This window comes from Phaenicophaeus curvirostris, chromosome 13, assembly GCF_032191515.1.
Source record: "Phaenicophaeus curvirostris isolate KB17595 chromosome 13, BPBGC_Pcur_1.0, whole genome shotgun sequence".
Taxonomy (NCBI): domain Eukaryota; kingdom Metazoa; phylum Chordata; class Aves; order Cuculiformes; family Cuculidae; genus Phaenicophaeus; species Phaenicophaeus curvirostris.
The window spans coordinates 21280816-21307744 of record NC_091404.1 but is presented as its reverse complement, the minus strand read 5'-3'; the positions used below and the strand labels follow the sequence as shown (position 1 = coordinate 21307744).

The following is a 26929-nucleotide window of genomic DNA, read 5'->3' as shown; positions in this document are numbered from 1 at the left end:
CCCTTGGCAGGATCCCAGGGTGGTGATGCCATTTGGCAGCTCTGCCACAGTGTCTGTCCCCTGCGAGCTGGATGGGGACATGTGGAAATGGGCACTCATCCCAGCTGTCTTTGCCCAATGCAGGGAAGTATTTGAAAGTCATCTGAAGAATAATTCATGGCCCTTGAGGTGGCAGTGAGTGAGTTTTGAGGGTGGCTGACTCTCAGGCAGCAGCACCTGGCTTTAACTCCTATGTGCACCCTCCTATGGGTAAAAGGCTTGCTGGGAATTGTGACCCCAGGCAAGTGTCCCCTGTAGGTGAGGGCATCTTCTCATCATTTAAGGGAGGAGAGAAGAGGCCGACGCACAATTTTTAGGTGGTGCCTTGGTGCCCCCAGCCCTGCTGCGCTGTCCCAGTAACGCGGGGGACACGATGGAGGAGCTGCGGCTCGTGCCAAGCCCGGGAGCTGTGCCAAAATGCCGCTGAGGAATGAGCGAGGGGGAGATGGAAGGAGGCAGCTGGATCTGGCGCCGGGACTGTCGCCACCCGCGTGCTGCCTCTGGGGCTGGTGACGCCACGGAGCAGGGGTCTGGGTGACTGATGCTGCTTCTCCAGCTCTGCTGCACTGTGGTCTTCTGCACTCCTGCCCTTGCCTCATCACCCTGCTCCTGCTTCCCAGGAGCCGTGACTGCAGGGGCCACCAGCATCTCCAGGCTGTCTGGGTGCCCTGCAAGCACAAAGCCCAGTTATCTCTGACGGGCACTGGTGCTGGGCAAGGAAAACCAGTGGAAGTGGCCCCAGGACAGGCAGGAGTGGATTGCTGAGGTGCTCGTCCTGCTTTGGGGACCCCAGCACCCCATCCTCATCTGCCCACGCTGACGTTTTGCTGTTGCTTATTCTGAAATAATCGCATAAATCACTAGTTGCTGGGGTTTCCTTATGTTCCTGCAAGAAGGCTTTTAACCCGGGGTCCTGTGCACGGGGTGGCTTGCACAGAAGTCGGTGGCATTGCCTTTTATTGTGGCCCTTCTTGGGAACAAACAAACACTTGGCTCGCACAAATGTTTGTGGAAGGAGCAGTGAATAGAGCCGGGTGAATGGCTGGGGGGTGGTTTTCCCCATGTTTTCTCCCCGCTGGGCTCAGAGGCTCGCCAAGCGGTGCCCGCTGCTCTGCGGCTGCACCGGGGCACGCGGGAGGTTGTTGCAGGGTCATCCAGGGATGACAACGTGACCGTGCGGGTACGACTCGTCCCTCAGAGAGGAGAGCATTGGGAGTCCTCTGAGTGGAGCAGGGGCCGAAGTGAAAATCTAAACCATCTGGGGCTTGGCTTTCCAATGTCCTACATGTGCCTTTGACAGCGCAACTCCCATTTCTTCTGCTCTGGGGGGGTTCCTCGTCCCTCGCTGCTTCCCACTGCCTGGGAACCGAATGCTGCTTGGTTTGAGGCAGGAAGGAAAGCCTGGAGCTGTTTAAAACTCACGGTCTTCGGGGAATTTCAATCGCCGTCCAAGCCTGTTCACAACCAACTGAATAACGGTGCAGGGTTTGAATTGCCGTCCCGCCTCCGCAGGCAGCGCTGCCTCCTCCCTCGCTGCCTGCACCGCGCTCTGCCCAGCTCCTCGCCGGGGCAGCGGCCATGGGGCTGCCAGGCTGGGCTCTCCCCGCAGCCGGGGGCAGCCCCGAGGCGTAGGGGGGCTCCGTGCCTCTCCCTTGCCCACCTCATCATGCCATTGCTGGAGTTCTTCTGGGCTTGCTTCAAGAGAGCCAAGGTAAGGCACTAAATTTAAATGGCACCCGTCATTCCGATACCATCCAACTCCAGGAGAAGCCGCTGGTAGGGGCGCTGGGGTGGTGTCACCCACAGGACTGGGGCTTGTGCACGGTGCCTGATGTCTTCTCCAGCGGGACGTCGTGCCCGTGCCCCAGGCGCGTGTGAAAGGCTGGTTTGGGATGTGCTGCGTGTGGCTGCGTGGTCGCTGCGCCCCCTGCTCACCCGCTGCCCGGTGGTGCCTGCGTCCCGGCGCGTGCAGCCCCCCGGCAGGCAGGGGTGTGGATGCGGTGCCGGTGGTTGGGACGCTGTCGGAGCTGGGCTCTGGTGGGTGCGCGCTGCCAGCCCCCAGGCGCAGTCCCGCTGTGCCCAGCGGCAGGGGCACCCCTGCAGCGGGCTGGCCTGGAGGCTCGGCTCGCTCCAGCGCATCAGTGTGACCACAACCAGCTTTGCCGACCTGGAGGGACGGGATGGCTGCGAGTGGGATGACCAAGGAACAGGGAGAGTGGAGGCCTTGAGTTTTTAATTTCCTGCGGCAGGATTTCTTGTGGCATCTGGTATTTTTCACTTGAGTTTAATTCCTCATCTGCCGCCTTAATAATGTGCAACTCTCTCGCTCTGCCTGCCCCTGGTTGTTATCTTGGATTTATGGCATCACAGCTAGCGCAGTGCGGAGGAAGGTGTGCCAGGTGGGTGCTGGAGATGTTGTTAGTATGGATTTCAGGAGCTTCAGGCTGGAAAAAGCAGTAAAATCCCTCTCAACCACTGCCACACACCGGCCTGTGTCAAGCGAGGGGATCTGCCGTGGTGGAATGGATGTGGAATGCATGCCATTCCCCAAGGGTTTCAATGCAAAGCTTAAAATAGTTGACTCTAAAAATGACATTTGTGAAATTCATTAACAGTATTAGTAGCTGTCTTGTCCCTGCTGTCGCCAGAGAGCTTAGCCTGTCCTCGTTAACCCTGTTCCTCCCTGTGAGCTGCATGTTGTCACTCCTGCCATGCTCGTGGTGGCACAGAGACAGAGATGGGGTCCTGCACCCCCTTGCAGAGCTCCCAGTGGGCTCCAGCCCAGCCCGTGCTGGCTCCCCAGTGCCTGCCGCCTCCAGTGAAGCTGGAAGCAGCCAGCAGACTGCTGGCTCCAGCCCGTCATCACCTGGAACCTGGTGAGGTCACGGAGGCCTGGCCGGCGCGAGGGGCAGGGAGGAGGCTGTGAGATGCTGGGGGCCGTGGGGTGTCTCCTGCCCTCACCAGCTCCAGGTCCCCCCACTGCAGCTGCTCCTCTGGCCGCAGCCCTGGGCAGTGTGTGTGACTTCTGCCCACCCCAACACATTCCCAGCCCCCTTTCCATCTGAGGATACTGACCCATCTGAGCCCCTGGGTTTACTATTTAAGCCAATATTTGTATCTCCTTCTTGCTTGGAAAATGCTTTTACAGGATGCCTGGAACATGTGGGGCCTCAGTGCAGGTAAAAGTCATTCACGGGGCTGGGAGTAGATTTGTCTCTCAGTTCGGAGACTCTTCCTCCCCTCCGTCACACTGCGGTGTCATGGCCAGGGACCTCTGATAAGTGAAACTCCAGGCAGTTGGTGGCTCCAGAAGATATTTGACCCCTTGCCATGAGACAGGTGGCCTTTACGCTTGGAGGGGATGGGCTGTGCCCAAGGAGAAGGGTGGCAATCCCTCGGCTCAGCGCTTCAGCTGCCACGGGGACAGCCTGTTCCAGCAGGCAGAAGCAAAGCGGTGAGGGGTGGGGGGCTCTGTCAGGATTGAAGCTCCTCTGATATTCAGAGGCGAGGGCCAAAACAACATTCCTGCACTTTGTGCTTCCTCGTTCACTCAGCCACGAGGCGCCTGTTGGATTTGGCACCACCAAACCCCAGAGTGGCGAGAAGGGTCTCTGGCAGATATTGCAGGTGCTGCCTTCTTCCCCGGCTCAGGACGAGCTGTAATCTTTGCCTGGTTTCCTTCACTGGTTTTGCGGTTCCTGTGGCTCCCCTTGCGGGGGCACAAGGTGTTCAGGTGGGCACTCTGAGTCTCTCTCCATCCTTCACCAGCAGACTCCAGATCCCGTGTTTCCCCTTCAGCAGCCGCTCTCCACCAGCAAACAAGATCTGCCTGTTTCGCACCTGGACAAGTCCTCATGGACTGTGAAGCTTTGGGAGAGGGGCAGCTGGGGAGCAGCTCTGGCCAGGTGGGCTTTAGGGCCAGCTAGGCACCTGGGAAGTCAAAGGAATGGAGGACATTGTGCTCCTGATCCCCCCTCTTCGAGCTTTGATGTCCTCATGTGGGGCTGGGGCTCCTGCTTCACCCTGGTTCCCTGTTTTCCAGTGCTGCTCAGCGACTTGTCGTGAGCAGAGTAGGATTTCTTGAAGAAGGAGAAACGTGCAGGGCTCTATGCATGGGATTAAAGCTCTCCAAGTTGAATGAGGTGGATCTGTGGCTGGTGGAGGATTTTGTGGGAAAAAGAAAATGCTAGGGCCAGGACGTGATGGCAGAGGAGGAGAGGCTTCCCAAAGCTGCTGTAGCACAAGGATCAGCTTTCCCTGCCCTTGCTATGGCCTGGCAGAGCAGCCCCACTTCATCGCCCACCAGACCTTGCCCTGCTCCTTGGGTATCGGACTGCACGCGCCGGCTGCAGGGCTGATGTTTGCAGAGCCTGTGATAACGGCGATGATAGAGGTCCTGGTGACATCTCCCTGGTGACATCTCCCTGTCCAAACATTTTGGCTCCAATGCTCTCCAGTTGCCCACAGGCTGCAGGCTCTCCTGAGGAGCACAGAGCCAAACTCAGGTTGGTGTTGCCGCGAGCAGCCCGGCAGCGGGGAGATGGCTAAGCCTGTGTCCCCTGGGTCATCCTCAGCCCCGCTGCCCGAGCAGGAAGAGGGGTCCCGGGTGGCCCGTGGGAAAGGCCGGCTCAGCCCTGCGCAGCATTCCTGCAGCGATCCCCGCGGCACCGCTGGCCTCGCCGCGGCTGCACTGCAGGGACTCGCCTGCACCCAGAGGGCTGGGGAGGGTCCTGGCTGAGGGCGCTGGGCTCTGTGACCCAGGCAGTGCCAGGACCGTCCTGCTCTTCCACCTCAGTTCAAATCGCCGTCATCTTCCATGTGCTGCCAGGGCTCTGCGGTCTCTAAATCCCATTTCCCTTGCCCTTGAGGTGCAGCTGCTGTGTGCAGTGCTGGTGGCCCCATCACCACGCCGGGTGCTGTGCCGTGGAGAGGCATGGGGAGCCAGAGCCCTGCCTGCTGTCAGCTTTTGTTTTTCTCCCTTTCCTTTCTTCATTGTTGGCTTTCCGTGCCAGCAGCCACCATTGTGTGCTCTGCTCCCAGAGCTGCTAACGTAATTAAACATTGGCATCCCTGCTGCGGTCTGTGCAGCCGCACAGGTACCAAGGGATGTGTCCGGGGACACCCAGCCTGGTGTTTCCTGCACTGGAGCGAGGGGCTGCCCCACCATGGCTCTCCCAGTGCTGTCCAGAGCCAGGCCCAGCTCCAGCATGGGAATGGACTGGGCTGTGGTGCACAGTGCTGATGTGCGGGTGGCTCGTGGGTGTCACTGCAGGGGTCTGTGTGCTCAGAGGGACAGACCACGTCCATCCAACCCCTCTTTTGATGATGCTCTGGGCCATGCGTGGCACTGATGTTTTAAAGCCAGAAGGGCCGATGCCCTTTGGAGAGCCCGTGGCTGGAGCCCTGCTCCTCTCCTGGCAGAGCAGAGCTGGAGCGGAGACAGAGCCTGAATGTGAGTGGTACAAGTCTGTGCATGCACAAATGAAAAAGGCAACAAAATAATTTCTGCTCTTTTTTTCTTTCTTTTCACAGTGTTTCACATTGCTGGAAGATAAAAAAGATGCAGGTAAGTTGTGACAATTTTTTGGGGGGCAGGATTGCCTGCGCTGCGGGGCAGTCAGGGGTTGCAAGAACAGGACTGTCTGGTTTCTTGTGCCAGCAGTGTGCTCGTCCCCAGAACTGTGAATCTCCACAGGAGCAGTGAAGGCAAGCAGCGTGAGGCAGTGCCAGCCAGGGTGCCCACCGAGCCCTGGTGCTGCAGGGGGACCCCAAGGGTGGGCCCAGCCCCTCCTTCACGGATCCTTACCCCCCGGCTGTGAAGGCAGCTTGGCTGTCAGTGGGATGCTGGGGAGCAGCTGGGGTTGGGGACACCCCACGGGCTGGAGGCTGGTGCTGGTCTGCAGGAGGAGGAGGCGTGTGCCTGCAGAGCTGGGGACCAGGGCTGGGGACAGGGCTTGTGGGCTCCCAGATGGGGCAGGGCCAGCTGCTCACTTCAAGAATAGTGCAGGGCCACTTGTCTGAAACGGCATTGCTGGTCGTGGCAGCTGCCTTGGCGTCGGTGACGCAATGCACTGGATCTCGTTTTATCCTCCTGTGCCACCCCAGAGAAACAGCCCTGCTCCAAGCGTGGTCTGGCTCGCAGGTGAGGTAGCAGAGGTTCCGCGTTTGTCATTTCACTGGTTGGTGCAATGCAGGCTCTTTTCCCCGTGACCCCTGGTCCCATGGCCAGCGGGGGCCGCTGGGTCTTGGCAGCTCTGGAAGCAGAGGGACCCCGAGCGCTCCTCTGCTCTGTGTCAGCTCCTCTGCTTTGGGTGCAGAGGGGGTTCCATGGAGAATGCTCTTAGCAGCGAAGGCAGGGAGGAGCGATGCTGCCAGACGGAGGTTCCAACACTATGAAAAGGGGAACACTGCTTTGCAAGGAGCCCTGGGATGTGCCGGGGCATCTCGAAGCTGCTCTCGTAACCAGAGGGCAGTGACTCGACCTCTTGGTTTTCACCCTGTAAGGGTTAGATGAGCTCTGAGTTGGGCTGGTGCAAAAGCCCAGGAGCACAGGGCGGCTCTGGGTGACAAAAGGCACTTTGTGAATGGAGCTCCAGAGATGATCCTGGGTGGTCTCTCTTGCCCTTCCATGGGAGAGATTAACAACATTAGTAGCAAGCGCTTATTAACAAAGGTTAAAGAGCCCTGTGCAAGGGAAAGGGCAGGGAAGATTCACATCCATGGCTTGGATTGTGAGGGGAAGAATGTTTATAGCTTTTTTTCTCATTGGTTAAAGCTGCCTGTAAGATCTAAGCCTCTCCTGGTAAAGGCTCAGCTACATTCACACCAATGCCTGCCTGAACCTTCCTGGCCACACGTCCCCTCCCCGGCCCGTTCAGGGCAGGACTTCACCTCGCGCTGCCATGTGGGTCCCCAGCCGTGTGGGGCACGGAGCACGGAGCCCTCCCGCTGGAGCAGTCCCAACCAGGGCCAGGCTTCCATGGATTTCCTCACCCTTGCCTTCCTCTCTGACATTGACTTCCCATGTATTGTTCTGGACAAAGCAGAAAGGAAAGGCTTTCACGCTGGCTGTGCACGCAAAGCCTGCATGCTCTGAATTAAGTCCTGTGGGCAGCAGCACCAGGCTGTCCACAGGCAGGATCAGAGTGTGCCCTGCTGACACCGTTGAGCAGGGATCTCCCGTAACTGCCGAGGGATGGGAACTGAGCTGCCAGCTTCCTTCAGCACAGTCAGGCAGCGATGGCATTGCTGTATTTCCAAAGCAGGCTGCTGCGACGGGACGTGGTGAAATAGGAGAGAAAAGCACGAGGGACGTTGCTGAACTTTTGCCCCTGCGTGAAATAATAAGGTTGTATTTACCCAGCATCTGGATCTCTGAAAATAACCCGCTAAATTTAGCTGTGGTTGATGTGTTGTCACAGCTGAGTTGTTATTCTCCTCGACACGGAAAATCTCCTGTGCGGGTCCTGCTGGTTTGCAGCCTGAGTCCTTTGCTCCTTGCCTGACGTGTGCGCACGTGTTTGACACCCTGGTTTTGGTGAGAGAAGAGAGGGACAGGGGTCTGTTTTTCTGTCATTGCTTGAATAGACTGAAAGGGAGAGAGGCGGGAGGCTGGCAGGCGGCTGCTGCGAGGGGTGCGCCAGGACCAGTGCCGGAGCTGTGCTCTGCCTGTGGCATTGGTGCGAGGGAGGAGACCCGGGGTGGGATGCTGGATGTGGTTGCACAGACCCATTCCTGAGGGTTCCTGAAACCCTGTGAGAAATCGCTGCCTGTACGGGGTGGAAAATGTCACGGGTCTGGAGGTAGGAAGTTGAAAAGCTGAACTGAATGTGATTACGAGTGGGTTTGGTGTGACATGTGACAAAACAGACTCTGTGGCTCCCGCCCTGTCCCTGCCCACGGGGTCAGTCTGGGGCTCAGCTGCGGCATCAGCAACGATGAGCAACAAAGCTGGTGAGGGGGCTGGAGAACAAGCCTTATGAATAGTGGCTGAGAGATGTTCCTGGAGGTGTTTAAAAGACGGGTGGATGGGATGCTGAGGGGCATGGTTTAGTGACTTAAAGGAATGGTTGGACTCGATGATCCAGTGGGTCCTTTCCAACCTAGTGATTATATGATTCTATGATCGATCCCGCCTGGGCAGTGTAAAATGCTTTGTGCTTAGCTCTAAGTGGTAAAAACGTTGAAAAGAAATTAAGAAGACATTGCTTAGACAAGAATTTATAGACTATAACCACTCTTCCAGGGCAGCTTCAGTGCAAGGAAACAGTTTCTGCCTCTTTCCATTAAGTGTTTTCTCAGGAACTGGGGCCAGCATCACCCAGGGCTCGAGATGTGATCTCCAGTGTTTCCCTTTCAACCTCCTTGGTGAACCCTCGAGGGCATTTTTGCACTGCTGAGCACTTTGAGATGTATTTTATCCATTTTGGTTTGGTTTCCCCAGAAAGCAGGCTGGCACTGAAGCCCATCAGAGCTGAGGTGGTGAGCTCTGGCGCTCCTTGCCTGTCCCCATGGTTGATGCCTTCTGGGCTGTTTTGATAAAACACCTTTCTCGGTTCTGTACTGGGCACTGCCTCCAGCACTGGTGCCTCTGTAACACCAACCGCTTCCCAGGAGCTGCTGTGTGGGAACCACTCGCAGGGAGAGCGGCTCCTGTAGGAACCTGCAGAGCCACGCGTGTAACGGCATCCGTTGTTCATTGCCAGGAACCGCTGTGCCAGGGATACAGGATGCACAGGGCTCCCGGTGACCGACAGGAATAGGGAATGCAGGGTTTTGGTTTTTTTTCTCCTGCAACCTCCTTGCTTTCCTGGCACAGAAGCTGCTGGATCAGCCCCCCCTTCCCACCCCCTCTCCCAGGCTGCCGAGCACCCTTGCCGCCGTCCTTGGCTCCTGGGAAACAAACTGAAAATGAGGAATGAGAAAAAAGTGCTTTAGAAGAAAATCAAAACCAACTTGGCCACGCTTCAGTCTTTCCAACAAATGATCGTGGGGAAAGGATTTGTCAGAGGAAGAGGCCCCTCCAGCCCCCGGAATGAGGCCACTGCTTGTCCTCATTCCCCTTCTGCCTATAAACTTTCTATAACTCCAAAACCTGGTGACCGCTGCAGCCACCACCTCCCATCCCCCAGCCCAGCTCCCCATTCTTCTGGGGCTTTAATTCCAGGCTCTGCAAGTTTTTCTGTTTCCTGTAGCTAACAAAGTGCAGATTCCCTGCTCTGAACAGCAGGATCCTATCAGGAATGGGGTGAGCTGCTTTGCCGGGCAGAAGGGAAGACCTTTGGCTGGAGATGGGTTTTCCCTCACGTTGGCCAGGCTGCGCGGGACTTGGGAAGGGAAAGGGATGAGCTGGTAAAAGGCACCTTTGGCCTCTCAGTGCCCAGGGCAGCAAGGAGCGATTGAGGCAGCCTGGAAGGGAATCGCGGGCAAGAAAGTGCATTTATATCTGCGCCCCGGAGGTGGTTTGTGTGAGACCAAAAGGATTGAGAGGGAAGTTGTGAGTGCATTGACATCCCTGAAGTGAAAATGAGAAAATCCTCTGAGAACCAAAAGGAAGTGTTGGCTGCACAGTGGTTTTGCTTTGGTAAGAGCTTTCGCGTGGAGGAGGCATTAAAAACGCGAAGCAAGGTAATATTTCTTGAGTCAGAAAGAGGCGGCCTGTGCCATGGGAATGACCTGGGCTGAGGAGCGCACCCGGACTCCGTGGGTGCTCCGGAGACTCCTACGGTTTTCCTTCCAAAGCCTGAGAGGTCAGAGGGGAAAACAGAGGTGTGAGATGTTTGCAGGTCGGTCTGATCACATTAATTCCTTCTCAAGGAAGAGGCTCTGAATCCTGCCTGAAACATCCGTGATGCTTTGGGTACCTACGCACCCGTGGGAGCAGAGGCAGGGAGCACGCGTTCCCGGGGATGCTGGTGCTGTGGGGGAGCGGGGGGCTTGCTTTAGGGTGGGCAGACAGAACGTGGAGCCATCCTCACGGTGCTCTTGACCCCTGGCCCCGCCGGTCACGGCCCCGGTGCCTGTCCCGGGTGACTGCGGGCAGGGATGGAGCCGGCAGGGATGGAGCCGGCAGGGATGCTGAGCGCAGGGGATGGAGCCGGCAGGGATGCTGAGTGCAGGGGATGGAGCAGGCGGAGCGGGAAAGCAGGAGCCACCCCGGTGTTCTCTGTCGGAGGTGGGGGCTCTGGGGTCGCTCCCCAGAGCGGTCCCGGGGATGCGGCTCCGCTGCGCCCTGCGCATGGGAAGGGACCGGGTAAGGGGCAGGCAGAGGGTGGGCAGGGACCGGGGGCGCTCTGCGTCCCCCAGCTCCGGCTCTGCTCCCTCCTTTCCAGCTCTGCCCCCCTTCCACATCTGCCCCTTCCACATCTGCTCCCTCCCATCTCTGCCTCCCCGCCCCGTTCCGGCTCTGCCCCCTTCTCCCCCCCTCGCTTCAGTTCTGCCTCTCTCCACTTCTGTTCTCCCCCCCTCCATCTCTGTTCTCCCTTCCTTCCATCTCTGTTCCCCCCAATATCTGCCTTCCCTGTCCATCTCTGCCCCCCATCTCTGCTCCCCGACTCCAGCTCTGTCCCCAGCTCTGTCCCCTCGGCTGCTCTGTCCCCAGCCCGTGGCTCCGCGTCCCCCAGCCGGGTGATCCGTGCCCGGGGGTCAGGGGGCTGTTTTGGGGTGATCTCCCAGGGCCCGGCCACAGCTCCCTCCGAGGGTCTCCCAGCGGGTCTGTGGTTGCTCCCAGAAGCCAGCTGTGCCGGTAAGATTCCCTAGAGGTTAATCAGCCTCTTCTCGCTTGTCTTGGTGAACCCTGTACGTGCTTCCTCAGGTCGGACCAGAACGGAAAACCGCTTTCTTAGACTTGCAAACCACCGCGGTTATATGTGGAACAGCAAAGCGTTCTGCTCGTCGCTCCCCCAGCTGCAGAGCTGCAGTGGTTGGCGTTGCCCGTGACCCGCTGACTGCAAACCCAGTGCCGTGTCCTCTGCCAGAGTCCCCGTGTGGGCTGGGGACCCTGTTCCCTGCCTGTGCTGGTGATGTTTGCCCGCAGGAGGAGCAGCAGCCGTCACCCCGCGGTGTAACGGGGGCTCCGGCGTGGGTGGGTGAAGCAGGAACAGTTGGGGTCATTGAGCTGGTGCTGCTTCTCATTGCTGACAAACGTGTTTACCCTCCAGGAGCGGGAGGCTCTCTGCTCTGCTCTGGTGCAGCAGTGGCCACATAATGCGGATTCCTCAGATAAATCCCTGCTGTTTCTCTGAGATCCGTGGCTGCTGGTTTAATTGCCTACAGCTCTGGGCCAGACACAGGACCCTTGTTGCACAGACGCAGCTCCCATGAATGATGCTGTTGTGCTGGTGTCTCTCAGCTTCCCTTTCCCTCCCTCCTGCCCTCCTCCCTTGGAAGCTGGGGAATTCGGTGTTGGTGAAATCCCGCCTGCCGTGCTCGCGCAGCTGGCGACGCCGGTTCCATCTGCCATTTCGTGTGTGCCAGTTAAATCAAGGGGCAGAAGTTTCCTCTCAAGGATATTGAAGCCATCCTCCTGCTGTTGGGCTGAGCCAGCTTGCTCGCTTCAAACTGGTGCTGACCCTGTGCCCAGAGCATCCCTGCAGCCACAGGCGCCATCCCGCGAGTGGCTGGGACTGGCTCTTGGGACGTGGTCCCCTTCATCCTTCCATGCTGAGCCTGACCTCCTCCGTTTGGGATGTGGTGGGGGTGAGCTGGGGTCAAGGTTTTGTGGGGAAAGGTGGTTTATGGGTTATCTGCGCTGTGGAGAGAGCCTGAAGTGGGCAGGAGAGGGGAGCAGGCAGCTCTTCTGCTCCTGGCTATCAGGGCCTTGAGCAGGATGCTAGACACCAGATTGGGTTTATTGCCACCCTTCTTTGTCAATAATGCCCCGGTGCCCATCACAGACCCACATGGCTCCACGCGCTCTGCCAGGGCTCGATCCTGCCTGTGCCACCACAGCGAGAGCCCAGCAGGACTGTGTGTGTGTTTGCTGCCTGCAGGTGCCAGGGCTGCTCTGCTGGGCCGGGGTCCGATGGGCAGCGATGGCAGTGGGGAGGGGCTGGATAACAGTTGTGAGCAAGGAAAGCACGGGAGCGCTCTGTGCTGGGTGGCCGGAATCAGGCACCCCAAGGGGGAAGAGGGTGGTGAGTGCTGGCTACGCCCAGATCTGAGGTGGGGTTGGACCCACACCATGACGGTTCCTGTGAAAACAGCACTGGCTTCTCTCTCCATCTGCAGCAGCGGAGAGTTGTGGCACGTGGATAATACTTGCACAAGTGCAAGACTGCCCTGAGCATACGCTGGTGAGCAGATTTGCCCTGGGACACCCGCATGCTTGGCTCCTTTCCACTGTCTGTTTTTATTTATATACCTAAACGAAAATCCTAACTTTGTTTTTTCCCCTGTTTGTTTTGGTTGTTGGGAAAGAGAAGCAGATAACGGGTACTCAGGGGCTGCTCGGGGTGTGTTTGCGGTGGGTGCGTGGGTTTTCCTTTCATGGTGGGCAGTCACTGGAGGGAGGATGCTTTCCTTATGGATTCATACTAATTTTTCCCTCCTTCTTGAATGTCTTTTCTTGGTTTGACTTTTCCGGCGTGGGGTGTTGTGTGCTGGGCCAGCAGAGAGCGCCCGGTCCTGCGCTGCTGCGGGGGGTCAAGGACGGGGGGTCACGCATGGAGAGGGGATCCTGCATGGGGAGTCAGACGTGGATGTTGCCTGCTGCAGCCAGGGGAGCCCCCAGGGTGGGAGCACCCCCTCTCCCTCCCATTCCGGCTGGTTGGGATAAGCCATAGCTGCCCGTGTGCCCTTCCCATCTGGGGATGATCTGTCCTCAGGTCCCGAGGAGGGTTTGATCCAGGGATGTGCGGATCCAGCCCAAATAATTGGTCTTTTTCAGCATTTGTGTTGTCTGTGATTCTTGCCACGGCAGCAGCATTCAATGTGCATCTTGATGTCATCTGTTGTGTAAAATGAGCCTTCGTCTGTCGCTACTGTGATGCCCAGACAGCTTCCCTGCTGGATCTCACCTGGCGCAGGGAAGGGTTGTGAGTGCTGGCAGGCGAGGAGGCAGCAGGGGCAGCACGAACAACCCCGAAATGCCTGCATCAGTCCTGCCCTCTTTGCTGCCTGTTTATAGCTCAGCATCTCCAGGAGATTTCCTGCCTCTCTACCCCCACACACTCCCTGCTCCTGCTTTGCATGAGGAAATGAGGGGAAAGATGCTTGAAATCCTCCTCTGAGCCATGTGCTTTTTCCACTGGCTGTCACTGTGCTGCTGGGGCCACCCGGGCACTGGTGCCTGGCCCTGACCCACCGTGGTGCTGGGTGAGAGCCGAGCGTGGCAGCGGAATGCAGTGTGAGCTCTGCCCTTACCCACCGCGCTCCCGGCACTGGGAACAGTGCCATGTCCTTCTGCCTCTGTCCCTTTCCCTCTTATGTGGCCACAGTGTGATATCCATCCCAGCCATCCCCAGGGGCCCTGGCTCCGTGCTCAGCACCCTGTGGCTTGGCACCCATCTTCTGTTTCCAGAGGCTTTGCTCCTTCTCCATCCCTGTGTGCTCCATCCCCAGCTCCTGAGAAGCAGGACTTCATGGATGTTGGTGTTTCTGTGGGTCCAGGCTGGGTTTCTGATACCCCAAACCCCTTTCCAACCCCTCGTCTGCCTGTGGCTCTGTCACAGGGTGCTCACAGCCTCCATCACCCCTTGTTTTACTTATCTTCTACTGATGTAACCCCTCTTTCCACAGGTGGCTTGGACTAGATGACCTGTGAAGGTCCCTTCCAACCCAAAGCATTCTCTGATTCTCTGATCTCCACCCATGTGGGTCAGCAGCTGCACACTGTGCTGTGTCTGACTGCGTGGGGGGGACACCAGCTGCTGCGGGAGCCCTTGGCCCCCTGTCCACGCCTGTCTTCTCCCTGGTGAGGGGCTCCTTTGCACAAAGCTCTGTGAAGGCTTTCATGCCAACAACAGCCTCATTGAGAGCCCCTTCCCTCCAGAGCTGAGGGCTGGTGCGAGAGGGGCTGCAGCGGGGAGGAGAGGCAGCTGGGAGGTTGGTGGGAGGAGGGTCAGGAGCTTGGGGCTGGGGAAGGAAGGGAGGAGATGTGCATCAGAAGCCTCTCAGACTATGAAAACAATGGAAAAAACTGTTTTTTCCTCCTGATCCTCACATGTTGGGGTGCTTAGGCAACCCTCCAGCCCCCACTGGTAATACCAAGAGAGGGTTTGTGGCATCCCTGCCATGGTCTCTCCTGCTTTTCTGCCATCCCCACGCCAGATCCCATCGCTGCCTTTCCCTCTCCTTGTGTTGCATGTGTTTGGTGTTCACTGTCAAGCCCCTTGCCCAGTGTCCCCGTGTCTCCGTCTCATGCTCTGCCTCCTATCTGCGTCTCCTACTTCCACACTCTGGCTGGTGCTTCCTGACCTCCAGACCTTTTGCCTCCTTCTTCACACACAAATTCCTCCGTCAAGTCCACCTTGCACACTGCGCTTTCCTCTTAGCCCCTCTATTCCAAACCCCGTCCCGCTTTCTCTTCTTCCCCCTCTTGCAAACAGTCTGTGCCTGGTCCCATCACAAGTGACGTGGGTCTGGGATCCAGAAGCCAGGTTGTGAGATGCGTGTTTTGGGAAGGATCTTCCTCACCCTGTGCTGTTAGAGGAGGACCTACTGAGGAGGAGAATGCCCCGCAGCGTATGCGGATGGTTGGGATGGTCCTACTCTTGGCACCCTGCTGCGGCTGCTCCCCTGCTCTCCCCAGGGGCTTGGATTGATGGGCAGGGAGAGCTGCGGATCCAGGCGTCCGTCCAGAAACTGTGCTGGGGCTCGTCTTTGTGAGGGAACCGCTCAGGGGACCCTCATGGGTGCTCGGCGTGGCAGGGAGGGAGCAGCTGCTCGTGTCCCTGTCCTGGGGCTGCCAGCCCGCGAGCAGCCGGGGCCAGGACAGGCCCTGCAGTTGCTGCTGCCGCTCTGGCAGCGGAGGAGGAGGTGGCATGCGGGGCATGAAGGGGGTCTGGGGTCGTGCCGGCTTTCTGCTGTGTCCTGGAGCCCCTTCCCCAGGCTGCAACACACAGAGCTGGGGACCAGCACTTCGGCTCCCGTCTCTGGAGCGCCGGCGGATGCTGCTGAGGCAGATGGTGCCTTGTGGGGTGCTGGTGTCCCTTGTGGGGGGTGCTGGTGTCCCTTGGAGGGTGTAGGTGTCCCTTGGAGGGTGCTGGTGTCCCTTGTGGGGGTGCTGGTGTTCCTTGGGGGGTGCTGATGTCCCTTGTGGGGGGTGCTGGTGTCCCTTGGAGGGCGCTGGTGTCCCTTGTGGGGGGTGCTGGTGTCCCTTGGAGGGTGCAGGTGTCCCTTGTGGGGTGCTGGTGTTCCTTGTGGGGGGTGCTGGTCTGTGTGACAGCTCTGCAGAGCACGGGAAGCCAAGGGGAGAAGGGGCAGTGGGGCAGCAGGCAGGGCTGTGGGTCGGACCGTGGGGCCGGGCCGTGGGGCGGGCTGCGGGGCCGGGCGGGGCCGTGGGGCGGGCTATGGGGCCGTGGGGCGGGCTATGGGGCCGGGCGGGGCCGTTCATCCCCGCACCTGCGGCGGCCGGTTCGCCGCCCCGCCCGGTGCCCGCAGCGCCGCCAGCACCGCGGGTCCCGCCGGGGGCCGCGCGGAGGGGCAGGTAACCGGGACCGGGGGCTCGGAGAGGGTCCGGGGCCGCTCGGGTGCCGTGCGGGGCGGCGGGGGCCGGCGCTGCCCCGGGTCCCCGGGGCTTCCCGGAGGCTTCCCGGAGGCTGCTCGCAGGCTGCTCGCGCTGCCCCGGCTGCCGCGGCCCGTGTCCGTTCGCGGCGCTGTCGGGGTCCCCGGTGATCCGGGGCGTCCGGGCGCTGCCGGGGGGGGCTCGGTCCCGTCTGACCCCCCGCCGGCTCCCGGTGCCTCGGGGGCTGCGGTTCGAGCCCCGGGGGCGGAGGAGCCGCGGACCCCGCTGGTGCCGGCGGATCTGGAGGAGGCGGGCAGGAGGCTCGTTCCTTTCCGCGTCCGCACTCGAGGTCTGATCGATGGACACGCTCTTTTCTGTTTGCGTTTTAACGGCTGAGAGAGCTGGGGGTGTTCAGCCTGGAGAAGAGGAGGCTGAGGGGAGACCTCATTGCTCTCTACAACTACCTGAAAGCAGGTTGTGGAGAGGAGGGAGCTGGGCTCTTCTCCCAAGGGACAGGGGACAGGACGAGAGGGAATGGCCTCAAGCTCCACCAGGGGAGGGTCAGGCTGGATATCAGGAAAAAATTTTTCACAGAAAGGGTCATTGGGCACTGGCAGAGGCTGCTCAGGGAGGGGGTTGAGTCCCCTTCCCTGGAGGGGCTTAAGGGATGAGGTGCTGAGGGACATGGGTTAGTGATTGATGGGGATGGTTGGACTCAATGATCCAGTGCGTCTCTTCCAACCTGATGATGATGATGATTCCAACCAAACCGTGGTTCGAGAGGCAGCGGTGCCGCTGGAGCAGTGCCTGCCCTGTGGGCAGCAGGGGCTGCTCCGGCTCCGCTCACCCCTCAGCCTCCTCCCAGGCTTGGACGGAAAAATTAACTCCCACCTCTGTCCCAAAAGCTCGTCGGTAGTTCCCTTATGTGACAAAATGCCCCGTCCCAGGGCAGAGCGGGCATCCAACCTGGCTTCTGAGGAGCTGCTCACGTTTGCTGCAGGTACCGGCACTTCCTCTAAGAAATACTTTTCCAATAAAAGGCCAGTGGAGTCAATCCAACCGTCCCTCCGTGGAACATTCCTTCCCCGCGTTGTCCCAGATGTCCAAACCTGAGTGCGTGCACGGGACACGGGTCAGTTGTGCAAGAGAACAGTCTGTGGTGATGCCATGGGGCACGGCAGTGCTTCCTCTTGGCTTCGGGACTAATTTCAAAAAGATTTGGATGTTCTCATAGTCAGTTGAAGTGCAGCAGGGGAAGGAAAGGTTGCCCTGTCCCTGAGGGTGTAGCTGCGTGACTTTGCAGCACAGGAACAAGCCGACAGCTTGGCCGGCGCTGAGTGCTGCCGGTGGTGCCGAGGGCAGGTTGCCAGGCTCCTCTGTGCCAGGGAGGCAGGAGGGGAGCTCAGGGAGCCAGGCACTGCCCCGGCTTTGCTGGGGAACAGGGTAAATCATCGCCCAGCAGAGAGGAGAACTGAGGCTCCCACCTTAAGCTGCTTGTTCCCCGAAGAACCCAAAGCAGTTTGCCCATTGCAGACGTGCTTGTGCGCTTGGCATATGGTTAGAGGGGCTTTTGCATTCAGATGTGGGAGTTTAATCCTCCAAACACAGCAGCGCGCTGGCAGCGAGGCTGCGGAGGCAGGAAATGCCTCCCAGCGCGGTCACTGTGGCCCTGGCTGCGTGGGGAGCTGCGAGGGTCCTGCGGGACCTCAGCCCTGCGCCCAGGCTCATCTCCTAGCCCAGCAATGCACCAGGTAATGCTGGTGTCTCCTTCCATCTCCACCAGCCTGATAATGGAGATGTTGTTCCATCCCTTTGCCCACTGGCTTGGGTGAAGTGTATTGCCAGTGCCCAGGGATGGAAGCTGAGCTGGTTTTGTGGGTGTGAAAGGCTTTTGGGGGGCAGCATGCTGGCTGCAAAGGCTGGGATGCTCTTGCTCGTGCCAGGTCTCCCATCCCACATCGTGCCCGTGCTGGTCTGAGGCAGCAGCGGCTCTGGTGGGAGACAGCAGCACCCCAAGCCGTGGGCACTGTTGGCATTGCCCGGGGCGGGCTAAGGTGGGAGCTGAGGCACGTGTGGCAGCAGGGACATCTGTGTGGAAGCCAGGTCTTCTCATTTCTCAGCTTTCCTTCCTCCGCATGCTCTTCCCACCATGCCGGGAATGTGAAGGAGTTGTTGGGCTGGGTTTTCCTCTGTGCTGGAGGGTGGACGGAGCCTCCTCGGGGCCGGTGGTCGGGGCTGGTGTGGAGGAGCCACCCGTTAACCTTTGTGCCGAGCTCCGGAGAGGACCGGCAGTGCATGGCCACATTCCCGCAAGGCCGGGGGTCTCCCACCCAGTTAATGATTGAGCCACAATAACCCTTCTTGTGTGAGTCTTGCTGAAAGTCACCTCCGGATAATTATATTAACTTTTCCAGGCTGCTGGGGCTGGGTGCAGAAATTTAAAGAGACAAGGTCTTTTCCTATGTTTCCAACAAGAAATCCGTTTTTAGGTGCAGGAAGTGATGGTTGGCCAGCGTTCCTTGTCTCGGCTTGCTTCCTGCTTGGTTTGGCGTGTTCCTTGCACGGTTCTGCACGAGGAGCTGTTGGAGGTGCAGAGCCGAGCTGGCCTCGCGCTGCCCTGCTCCGTGCTTGTCCCTCCCTTGCCCTGTGGTCCCCAGGAATGACCCTGGATGCTGACCCCACGCCTGGGGGATACGGCTCCCATGGGGTCCCAGGGTGTCCAGCCCCATCTCTGGTTGCTCAGCTGTGACGCCCATGGGCGAGTGTCTCGCCGGGTCGCTGCTCTTCCCAGTTAATCATTGACAGGGTCCCCGTGCCACGTGGGCACGCGGCCCAGCGCACAGCGGCCGAGCTGCCGGTGCTGCCAGCTGAAGGGTCCCTTATCGGCACAGGGCACTCGTCCCCCTGTGCCGGTCACAGGCAGAGTAAACACTAAAGGCTGGCCCTGGGAACAGGCGCAGTGGCGTGCAGGACCTTCTCCTGGGAGCTCGGCCGTTCCATGTCCCACTACGGAGAGGTGTGTTGAGCCGGCAGTGTGAGCTCACAGCCCAGAGAGCCAAACGTGCCCTGGGCTGCATCCCAAGCAGTAGGACCAGCAGGCAAGGAGGGGATTCTGCCCCTCTGCTCTGCTCTGGTGAGACCCCATCTGCAGCCCTGTGGTCCACTTCTGGAGTCCTCAGCACTGGAAGGACATGGAACTGTTGGAGTGAGTCCACAGGAGGCCATGGAGATGATCCGAGGGCTGGAGCACCTCCTATATGAGGACAGGCTGAGAGAGTTGGAGCTCCTTAACTGGGAGCAGGATCTCAGCAGATCCTCTTGGGCTGGCAGGCTCTGAACCCAAGGGTCCCAGCGCGCTGGAGCCCGGGTGTACACGGGGATGTCCTGCCCTTTATCTGGACTGAAAAGCATCTGGCAGCATCGTGTGCATGCAGAGAGCCTGCGCCTTCTGGGGCGTCATGGGCTCAGGCTCCGGTGTCTGCTCGGAGCACACTGGGCACAAATGATTTATGCTGCTGTTTAAGGGAAGCGGGAGCGGGTGCTGGGCTCCGTGCTGCCACACGGGTGCAGATGTGTGAGAGGATGTGCTGCTCATGTACCATTGATTTGCACATGGTGGGTTTCTGTTCTCCCTCTCTTTCCACCCACCCCTCATGACGTTTAGAAGATCTTTGCTGCCGCCAAGGGCACGAGTTCAGTTTCTGAATGCTCTTTTGTCCGATGCCGCGCAAAGGAATTGTGCTCTCGCCCCATTTCTCCTGGGAATGGCAACCAAATGCTCCCACAGCACCCCTCGCCGGGTGCTCCAGCTGCTGCTGCCCCATGGACAGCTGCCATCTGGAAACCCATCGGTCGGGGAGCCAGGGCAGGAGACCTGCAGGTGTGGAGGGTTCTGTCCCCAAACTGCCAGCCTCTCGCGCAACTGCGGGCTGCACAGGGTGGGGACCAGAGGGACTGGGGACTCATTCCCCCTTCCTTCTGCCCCTGCTGCTTTCCCACAGGGACCCGCGCCTGCAGAACGGGGAGACTGGGGCTCAGGGGGGAGGCACAGGGAGAGAGGACACGAAAGTGAGCGTTTGAAGGCAAAAGGGGAACGGCTGAAGAGGACGAGGTTTGCTGCAAGCACCGGGCTGAAGGCTGGGCTGGGGGGTTAGGTGAGCGGTCCCTGGGGCTGCAGGAGGGGGTTTGCTCAGCAGGGCTGGCCAGGGGCTGAAGGCGACCAATTACCAGCAAAACTGGCTGTGGCCTCGGGCAGCGGCGGGTGATGCTGTCACGAGGCTGCGGGACGTTTGCGTTCAGTGGTGACTCAGGGCGCACTTGACCTCCTTTCCTCAGTGGTGTTGGGCAAGAGCAGGACAGCTGGGCAGTTGGGGCCGGCGTGTCAGCTTTGCTTTCCCAGGCTGGGAATTCCCTGCAGTCGCAGTACCAGTGGCTCAGCATTGCGGAAGAAGGTACATGCACGCCTGCTGTTTGTCCTCCCACAGCCTCCTCCTGCCGGGAGGGTGGATGATGCTGTTTTGTGGCTGTCCTGTAGCGTGAGTGGTGGTGACAGGCGGGCTGCAGAAATGAAGCTGAAGTCCAGATCAGTGTTGTGCAAGTGCCACTGTAGGGCGTGCAGTGTTTCCTCCCTGGCTGCTCGTGCTGTCTGGTGGGAGTTGCTGTCCCCTGGCAGAGGCACCTGGGTGCAGCACAGGGTTTGTGGAGGGTAGGGATGGAGCAGTGGTGCCAGCGTCCCAAATCCCCTCAGCCCCCTGCTCGGGCAGCAGTCGGGGTTCTCAGCTGACACTGCGTTCCCCATTCCCGAAGGCTGAGGGAGGCGAGATCCCGGCTGCCCTGCTGCTGCTGGCAGCAGTGACAAGGGCACACAGTGGTTTTGCTATGATGATTGTCAAAGTTTGGAGGTGCTTTTACTGTCCCGGTAAAATGTCTGGCAGGCGTGATGCAGCGGCAGGAGCACTCAGATCCCTGGTCCATCTGGATGGGGCTGTGCTCCCGGCACATGGCTCTCAGCGCTTCGCGTTGCTGCTGATTTGAGCTGCTGGGGATGCCCATCCTCAGAACTGCCAGTGTCATCCAGACAGGGCGGCTGCTGGCTGTGCTGTGTGGCTTTTTCACTGACAGTGGTGAAGCCCTGGCAGAGGCTGCCCAGGGCAGTGAGGGAGTCCCAATCCTTGGAGGGGTTCAAACACTGTGTGGGGGTGGCACTTAGGGACATGGTTTAGCAGGCATATTGGGGTTGGAGTGATGGTTGAATTGGATAAGCTGAGAGGTCTTTTCCAGCCTTAGTGATTCTATGATTCTATGATTTCCTCTTCCTTAACACCTTCTGTGTGGGAATCTCCAGAGGCTGTAGGTATCAAGATGCCTACTCGATCACTGCTTGTCTCAGCAGAGCCAGAGGAACAAGCCTGCTCTCTTGGACCCTGCCTGGCCATTGCAGACGTGTCCTTGTCCTGCAGAGCTCTCCAGAGCGCTCCTTACTGCTCTCCAGGATAACTGCGAGCTCGTGCAGGCTCTCAGTCTGCAGGGACTGGGGCTGTCCATGCTGGACACCTCAACAGAGAAGACAAAAAAGCATGGACTGAGCAGAAACTGCCTCTCTTCCCAGGAGGCAGTGTGATCTCCTGCTGAACTCTTCACTTGTGCTCCGGATGGACGTTCACTTTCCAGCCAAGTGGAAGCTGACCCCGCTGCTTCCCTTTCCCACGCCCAGGGCCTGCACACACCTCTGCACACACCGTGGCTTTTCCAGTGCTGCTGCTGCTCATAAAAAACCAAACCAAAACAAAAAAAAACCCAGCAGCAAGTGTTTCAGGCATTTTGCAGCTGCAACTGAATTGTGTCAAACTGCTCCTGCATCTGAGGCTGCAAGCCCTGAGTGCACGTTTGTGAGGGGCTCGTTTAGGGAGGTGTTGCCGTCCAGGGAAAAGGGCAGTGGTTTTGTGAGCGCAGGGAGCTGGGTTGTGCTCTTGGCTTTGCTCCTGGCTCTGCATTGGGAGAGGCTTTGCCTCAGCTCTCTCCTCTGTAGGGGAAAGATAACAGAATTCCCTTCTCTGCAGGATGCTTGTGGCCTGGGGATGTGCAGGGACCCTACCGGGTTCTGCCACCACGTTTGATTTCTTGGCCCTGCCCCGTTACTGTTCGTTGCCAGCAGCCCTGGCAGGGTCTGTGCCCACGGCCGTGCCGGTGCCAGCATGTTGGTCCAAGGGCGCTGCGGGATGCTGGTTGCTCGGATGCTGCGACGCTGCCTCAGGTCCAGGGGGGCCAAACCCTCCTCTCCTCATCCTTTGCTTTGGAGCCTCCTTGACCAACTGTGTTGAGACAGCTGCCTCTCCGTGTCCTGGATTTCCTGGATCTCTTACCTTTTTTCTTGCCTGTATTTTGTGTAGGGATCTCGGTATGAAAACAGTGTTTGTGCTTCCTAAGCCTCCATCTGTGCTGTGCTCCCAGCCCGGCTGAGCAGATGCGGAGCTGCCGGCTTTGGGGCCGGGGGGTTGCAGGCTGGCCTGAGATGCATCCCTGTGTTTTCTCATTGCTGCTTTCGAATGGGGGTTTCCATGTGGGAACTCCTTCCCTGCCCTCTGTGGGAAGCTTGGGAACAGCATTCTGAGCTGCCAAGTGGCAGAGCTCACCCCCTCTGCCCTGCAGCTTAGGGGATGGAGCCTGTGCTTATGCCGGGCTAAGGGTGGCTCCCAGGCTGTGAGCCTGTCCTGGGGGTCCGGCACTATCCTTATCAAAAAGAGGGTTTGCATGTGGATTATGAAATTTGGACCATTTTTGCTCAAGACCCAGTGATGCTGCAAGGACAGAGGGACCTCTGGCAGGAGGGATCCTCTCACAGTGCCAGTCCAGAGCATGGACACCTTGAAATTCTGTGAGGGGCAGAGGCATGAGGGTGGCTGAGTTTGCAGGAGGGACTGAAAGGGTTAAAGCTGTTTTGCAGTGTGATTTCTTTTTTTTTTTTAAAAGCCATTTCCTCCATGTCCAGAGACAGTTTATTTTCTGGGCATTCTTCGGGATGCAGGGAGGTGCCTTTTCTTTAAGGCATTTCCTGTAAGCAAGTTTATATTTGGACCGGGAGGGTGGGGAGAGGAGGTGGGTGCTGGGGAGGGGTCCTGAGCTGAGTGACCTCAGCTTTTGGCTCCTTGTCCTGATTTGTTGGGGGTGGCAGTGACGGGAGCAGTGACCAGGGGAGAGCAGCTGCTGCTGTATTTGCCTTTCCTCTCATTGCTTCTCCCTGCTGAGCAGGGACCTGCTGGGGCACCGTTCAGTCCTCTGTGATGTCTGTAGGGGTCTGGGTTAGCATTAGGAATTTATGGAGTAGGCAGGTCTATCTTCACTGTAATTCACCACTAACGGTAGAAAATAGCTGTCTGCCTGTGCCCAAGAAGTGGTCAATGCCAAGCAAAGGTGACCAGTCATCCCCTTCTACCCTTTAAAACCACCCCTCCCATCACCTTTAAGATGATGACGGTAAGTTCTGCCAGACCCCAGATTCTGAGGCTCCTTGTTGACTGACTCCAGTTCTATTCCCTCCCCCAGGATGGCTTTGTTTGCTGCTAAAACCAAAAAAAAATCACTCAAGCAGGCACAGTAATGTATAAGATCACCAATATGTACCGTGCTCTTGATGTCTGGAGTGCAGGATTAACTCTTTCTTGTTGAGATTTGATCAGACCTTTATTCTTATGCAAGGTCCTTAGAGTCTGTGGCCGGGCGAGACGGGGCAGGCTGGGGTTCAAGCAATTCTCCCATTGTTCCCCATGCCAAGTTTCTTCTCCCCCATCTTGTTTTCTTTTTATTACCGTGATTTCCTAACATCGGAAGAGGCGAGTTATGAAACTGGAGTTATCCAAACACGTCTTGTTTGAAGATAGCGTTTCATCCAGCAGATGCAGCTTCCTGCTCTGTAAATGGTTTTCATTGTTTCCCGTTGGCTCCTGGCCCCGTCTCTGCCGGGGCCACTGGTAGTGTCACTGGGCTCCAGCAACCCGAGGAGCGGTGGTCCCAGCCACAAAACGCCAGTGGCTATGAGATGCAGGGAAAAGGCTGAACTGGGAACACTGGTTTTCTGGTATATCCTCTAAAACCATCTGGGAGGCACATGTAGGCTGCCTCTTTGCAGGGTTAGGAAAGCAGCATGCCTGCCGTGAGGCTGTTGCTGGGATGCTGACTCAGTCGGCTGCTCCTCCAGCAAGGGATGCTCAGTACGTGTCCACTTTTCCAACAAGACCTGTCAGGAGGGGCCAGTTGGTGCCATTTCTGCTCCATCACACCGCAAACGTGTGCTCCAAATACCCATCTGGCTGATGCTGCCTGGTGAGATCCCGTATGTTTGAATGGGATTCCAGCTATGGGGCCCTTGACCAGATGCCCACTGGTGAAGTGGAGACAGACCTAGCACAGAGAGGAGTTATGGAATACGGCACTGGTATCAGCACCGCTCTTGCCAATTTTGGTTGTAAATCCGGATCATCTTCTGCTGGATCACGTTCAATGAGAGCCCCTGGTCTGATGGTCGGCATCCAGGCTGCCAAAGGGGGAGGAACCAGGGAAGAGAGGGTAAATAAAAGAAGGAGGTGCTGGCCAGTGTGGTGAAGGTTGTTTCCAGCACAAAAGAAGCTGTAGAATTTTGCAATCTTTTATAGGTACTGAGGAGAGAGGGGGTTTGGAGATGCTGCCTTGGGTGCCTGATGGGCTTTGAGGTCCCTTCCAACCCAGACCATTCCATCAGTCTATGACCTTGGACTTGGAAGGAAGTGTTAGGCAGCCTGCAACTCGAGCGAGTGGCTGAGGGATCTGGGCAGCAGGGAGGTGGAGGCAGACTAGGACTTGGCTGAAGGTGAATTTTCAATGGATTGCCTTTCTCTGTCGGTGGAGCTTGTCGGAGAGGAGCTGGGTGTGCCCCGACCTCTTCCTCCAGTGCAGGAAGCCGTGGCGAGGTCTGTGCCGTCCCTGTGGCTGGAGCACAGCGATCTGCAGCCTGTGCCGGTGATCCTTGCCTCTCCAGCTCTTCGTCCCCACAGCTTTCCCGCCTGCTTGAGAAGCAGTGGTTTTTAAAATTAATTAATGAATTAACTTTGGCATGAATGGCGTGTGTTTTTGTGAATGTCCTTTAGGGGATGTGAAGCTGCAGATGTTTGCTCATTAACTCAGTTCTGCAGAGCTGCTGCCGGAAGCAGTGCCGGGCTCTTGGCAGTGCTCTGCGGTTCGATGTTTCTCCTTCCTGCCCTGCACTGGAGCCCCTGCCGCGGCCCCTGCTCCCTCCGTCGGAGCCGTGCTCCGGGGGCACCTCTGCTGTGGAGGTGAGGTCCTCCGGCAGGTCCCGTGAGAGTAGCCCATGTCTTGTGTCTCTACGTCCTTGGCCACAGCCGTCAGAGAAAGCAGAGGTTGGTGGGCTCAGAATGAGTAGAATTCAATCAGGTTCACTGGCATTTTGTCTCCATAGAGAGAAGGAAGACAGGGGGAATAAAGAACTGAGCACCCGGCTCTGTGTTGGGATGGGGTCCTGCCTCGTGGGATCCAAAGCCCCTGAGATCCCCATCTCCTTACACAGATCTTGGGTGTCCTTGGGCTTTCCTCCAGCAGCTGCTTCACCTGGGGAGGTTCCTGCTCTCTGGTGGTGCTTGTGCTTCTTCAACAGGAGCTGTGCTTCTCCAGGGCTCCTGGAAGCGTGGTGATAGCAGGGATAAATACAAACCAGCGTTGCGCAAGTCTGTTTGGTGGATTATTGAGGCACTCTTGTTTCTTAGCCAGGCTCCTAAGCCCATCAGGGCACTAGTGGCTTTGACAGTGCTTTCTCCATTTTCTAGCACAAGCTGGTCCTTTGCCTGGGGCTGACAGCAGGCAGGGCTGCCGGCCATGGGCAGGAGGGTCTGTGGGCTGCAAGCAAGCTCCTGCCTGCCTGGCAGGGGCAGTGGGTTGGTGCTGTGGCCCTGTGCGGGTTCAGAGCTGCAGGCAGCTGCAAACACCTCCTGGTCGCTGCCTTATCTCTTTGTCCCAGCCGGTTGGCATGTGTAACGTACCCAGTAACGGCTCCTTGTTCAGATGGGTAAACAGTAACAGCAGGCAGGGCTTGGAAAGAAAGAGAGCAAATAAGGGAAACTGAGCACAAGTAATTTCAGCTCGACCTGTGTGATGATGCTGGTGGAGTAAATCAGTAGTCAGCATTGTATCAGAGGGCAGGAGACCTTGTGCTGGTTAATACACACTTGCTCTGGGATGGCATCCTCCGGCAGAGTGGGCTGGTGGCTGCTCCGAGAGATGGAGTGATCCCACCGTCCAGTAGGGCAGCGGGTGGGTAGCCTGAACCAGTGTTTGGTTTAGAACAAAAAAAGTGAAATTGGAAATGTAGGCTGTATGGAGGAAAATGAAAGGACAGAAAGGGGTTCTGCTCAGGTCCAGCCCTCCTCCTCGGCAGGCGCAGGAGGGAGGAATGGTGTTTGCTGACCTCCCACACTGAGTGTTGCTGTGCACCCCTCTCCAGTGTCAGCCTGCAGGTCCAGGCACAGGGATAGATGCAGTTTTGCAGTGGGGTTGGGATGAGATGCTGTATCCCACACCTCTCTCTGGGAACGCTCCGGAAAGCTGGGGAGGGCAAAGCTCGGCTCCTCCAGTCCAGGTTGGTGATCTTAGCCTGGAGGCACTTTGTGACTTTGCAGGCAGGTGGGAACAAAACGCTCAGTGAGCGGCGGGCGGGCAGCGGTCACGGCTCAGTGTCACCGCGTGTGTGTCAGCGCCTGCGTGCCCGTCTGTGCGCACGCAGCTGCCGCTCGCTCGGCCCAGCACTGTGCGAACAGCCGGGCATCCCTGCATCACAGCGTGCATGTTTTCAGACAAAAGCAAGATAGAGGCTATCTGGAATGAGTCAGATGGTGAGCGGCTGTGGTGGCTGATGCCGCTTGTGCCCTGCAGATGCTGAGGTTGACCAGGACTGCTGGCGTGCTGGGCCAGTTCTTCACAAGGAGATGGGAGTAGAGATTTTCACAGCCTGGTGTTTCAAAGCACTTGATTTTCCCACCACTGGGCATTAAGGAAGGGCTTGAGTCCCTTCATAAAACATGTGCGTGAGTCAAAAGTTAGCAGCTCATAAAAACAGACACAGATGAGCTTTAGGAGGATGTGAGCTGATTGATTTACCATAAATGACGTTACCCTGTGGCTTTAAGGTAGAAGTTCTGTGAGGCAAAGGTTTCCTGAGAAGCATCAACAGAGATTTGCTGCATG

General features: G+C 58.2%; 1 protein-coding gene across 2 annotated transcripts in view; it reads left to right on the top strand.

Moving 5' to 3' along the window:
* Positions 1–1577: 1577 nt before the first annotated feature.
* Positions 1578–26929, top strand: part of STARD8 (StAR related lipid transfer domain containing 8) — a 52980-nt gene continuing 27628 nt past the window's right edge. The window contains exons 1-2 of one of the 2 annotated variants that reach the window (XM_069867939.1): positions 1578–1750; positions 5572–5605. In XM_069867939.1, coding sequence (XP_069724040.1) covers positions 1706–1750; positions 5572–5605 — 79 coding nt within the window. In that variant the 5' untranslated portion in view covers positions 1578–1705. Of the gene's footprint in view, positions 1751–5571; positions 5606–15664; positions 15686–26929 lie in introns of those variants that run through there. The other variant, XM_069867942.1, reaches the window with a different exon arrangement.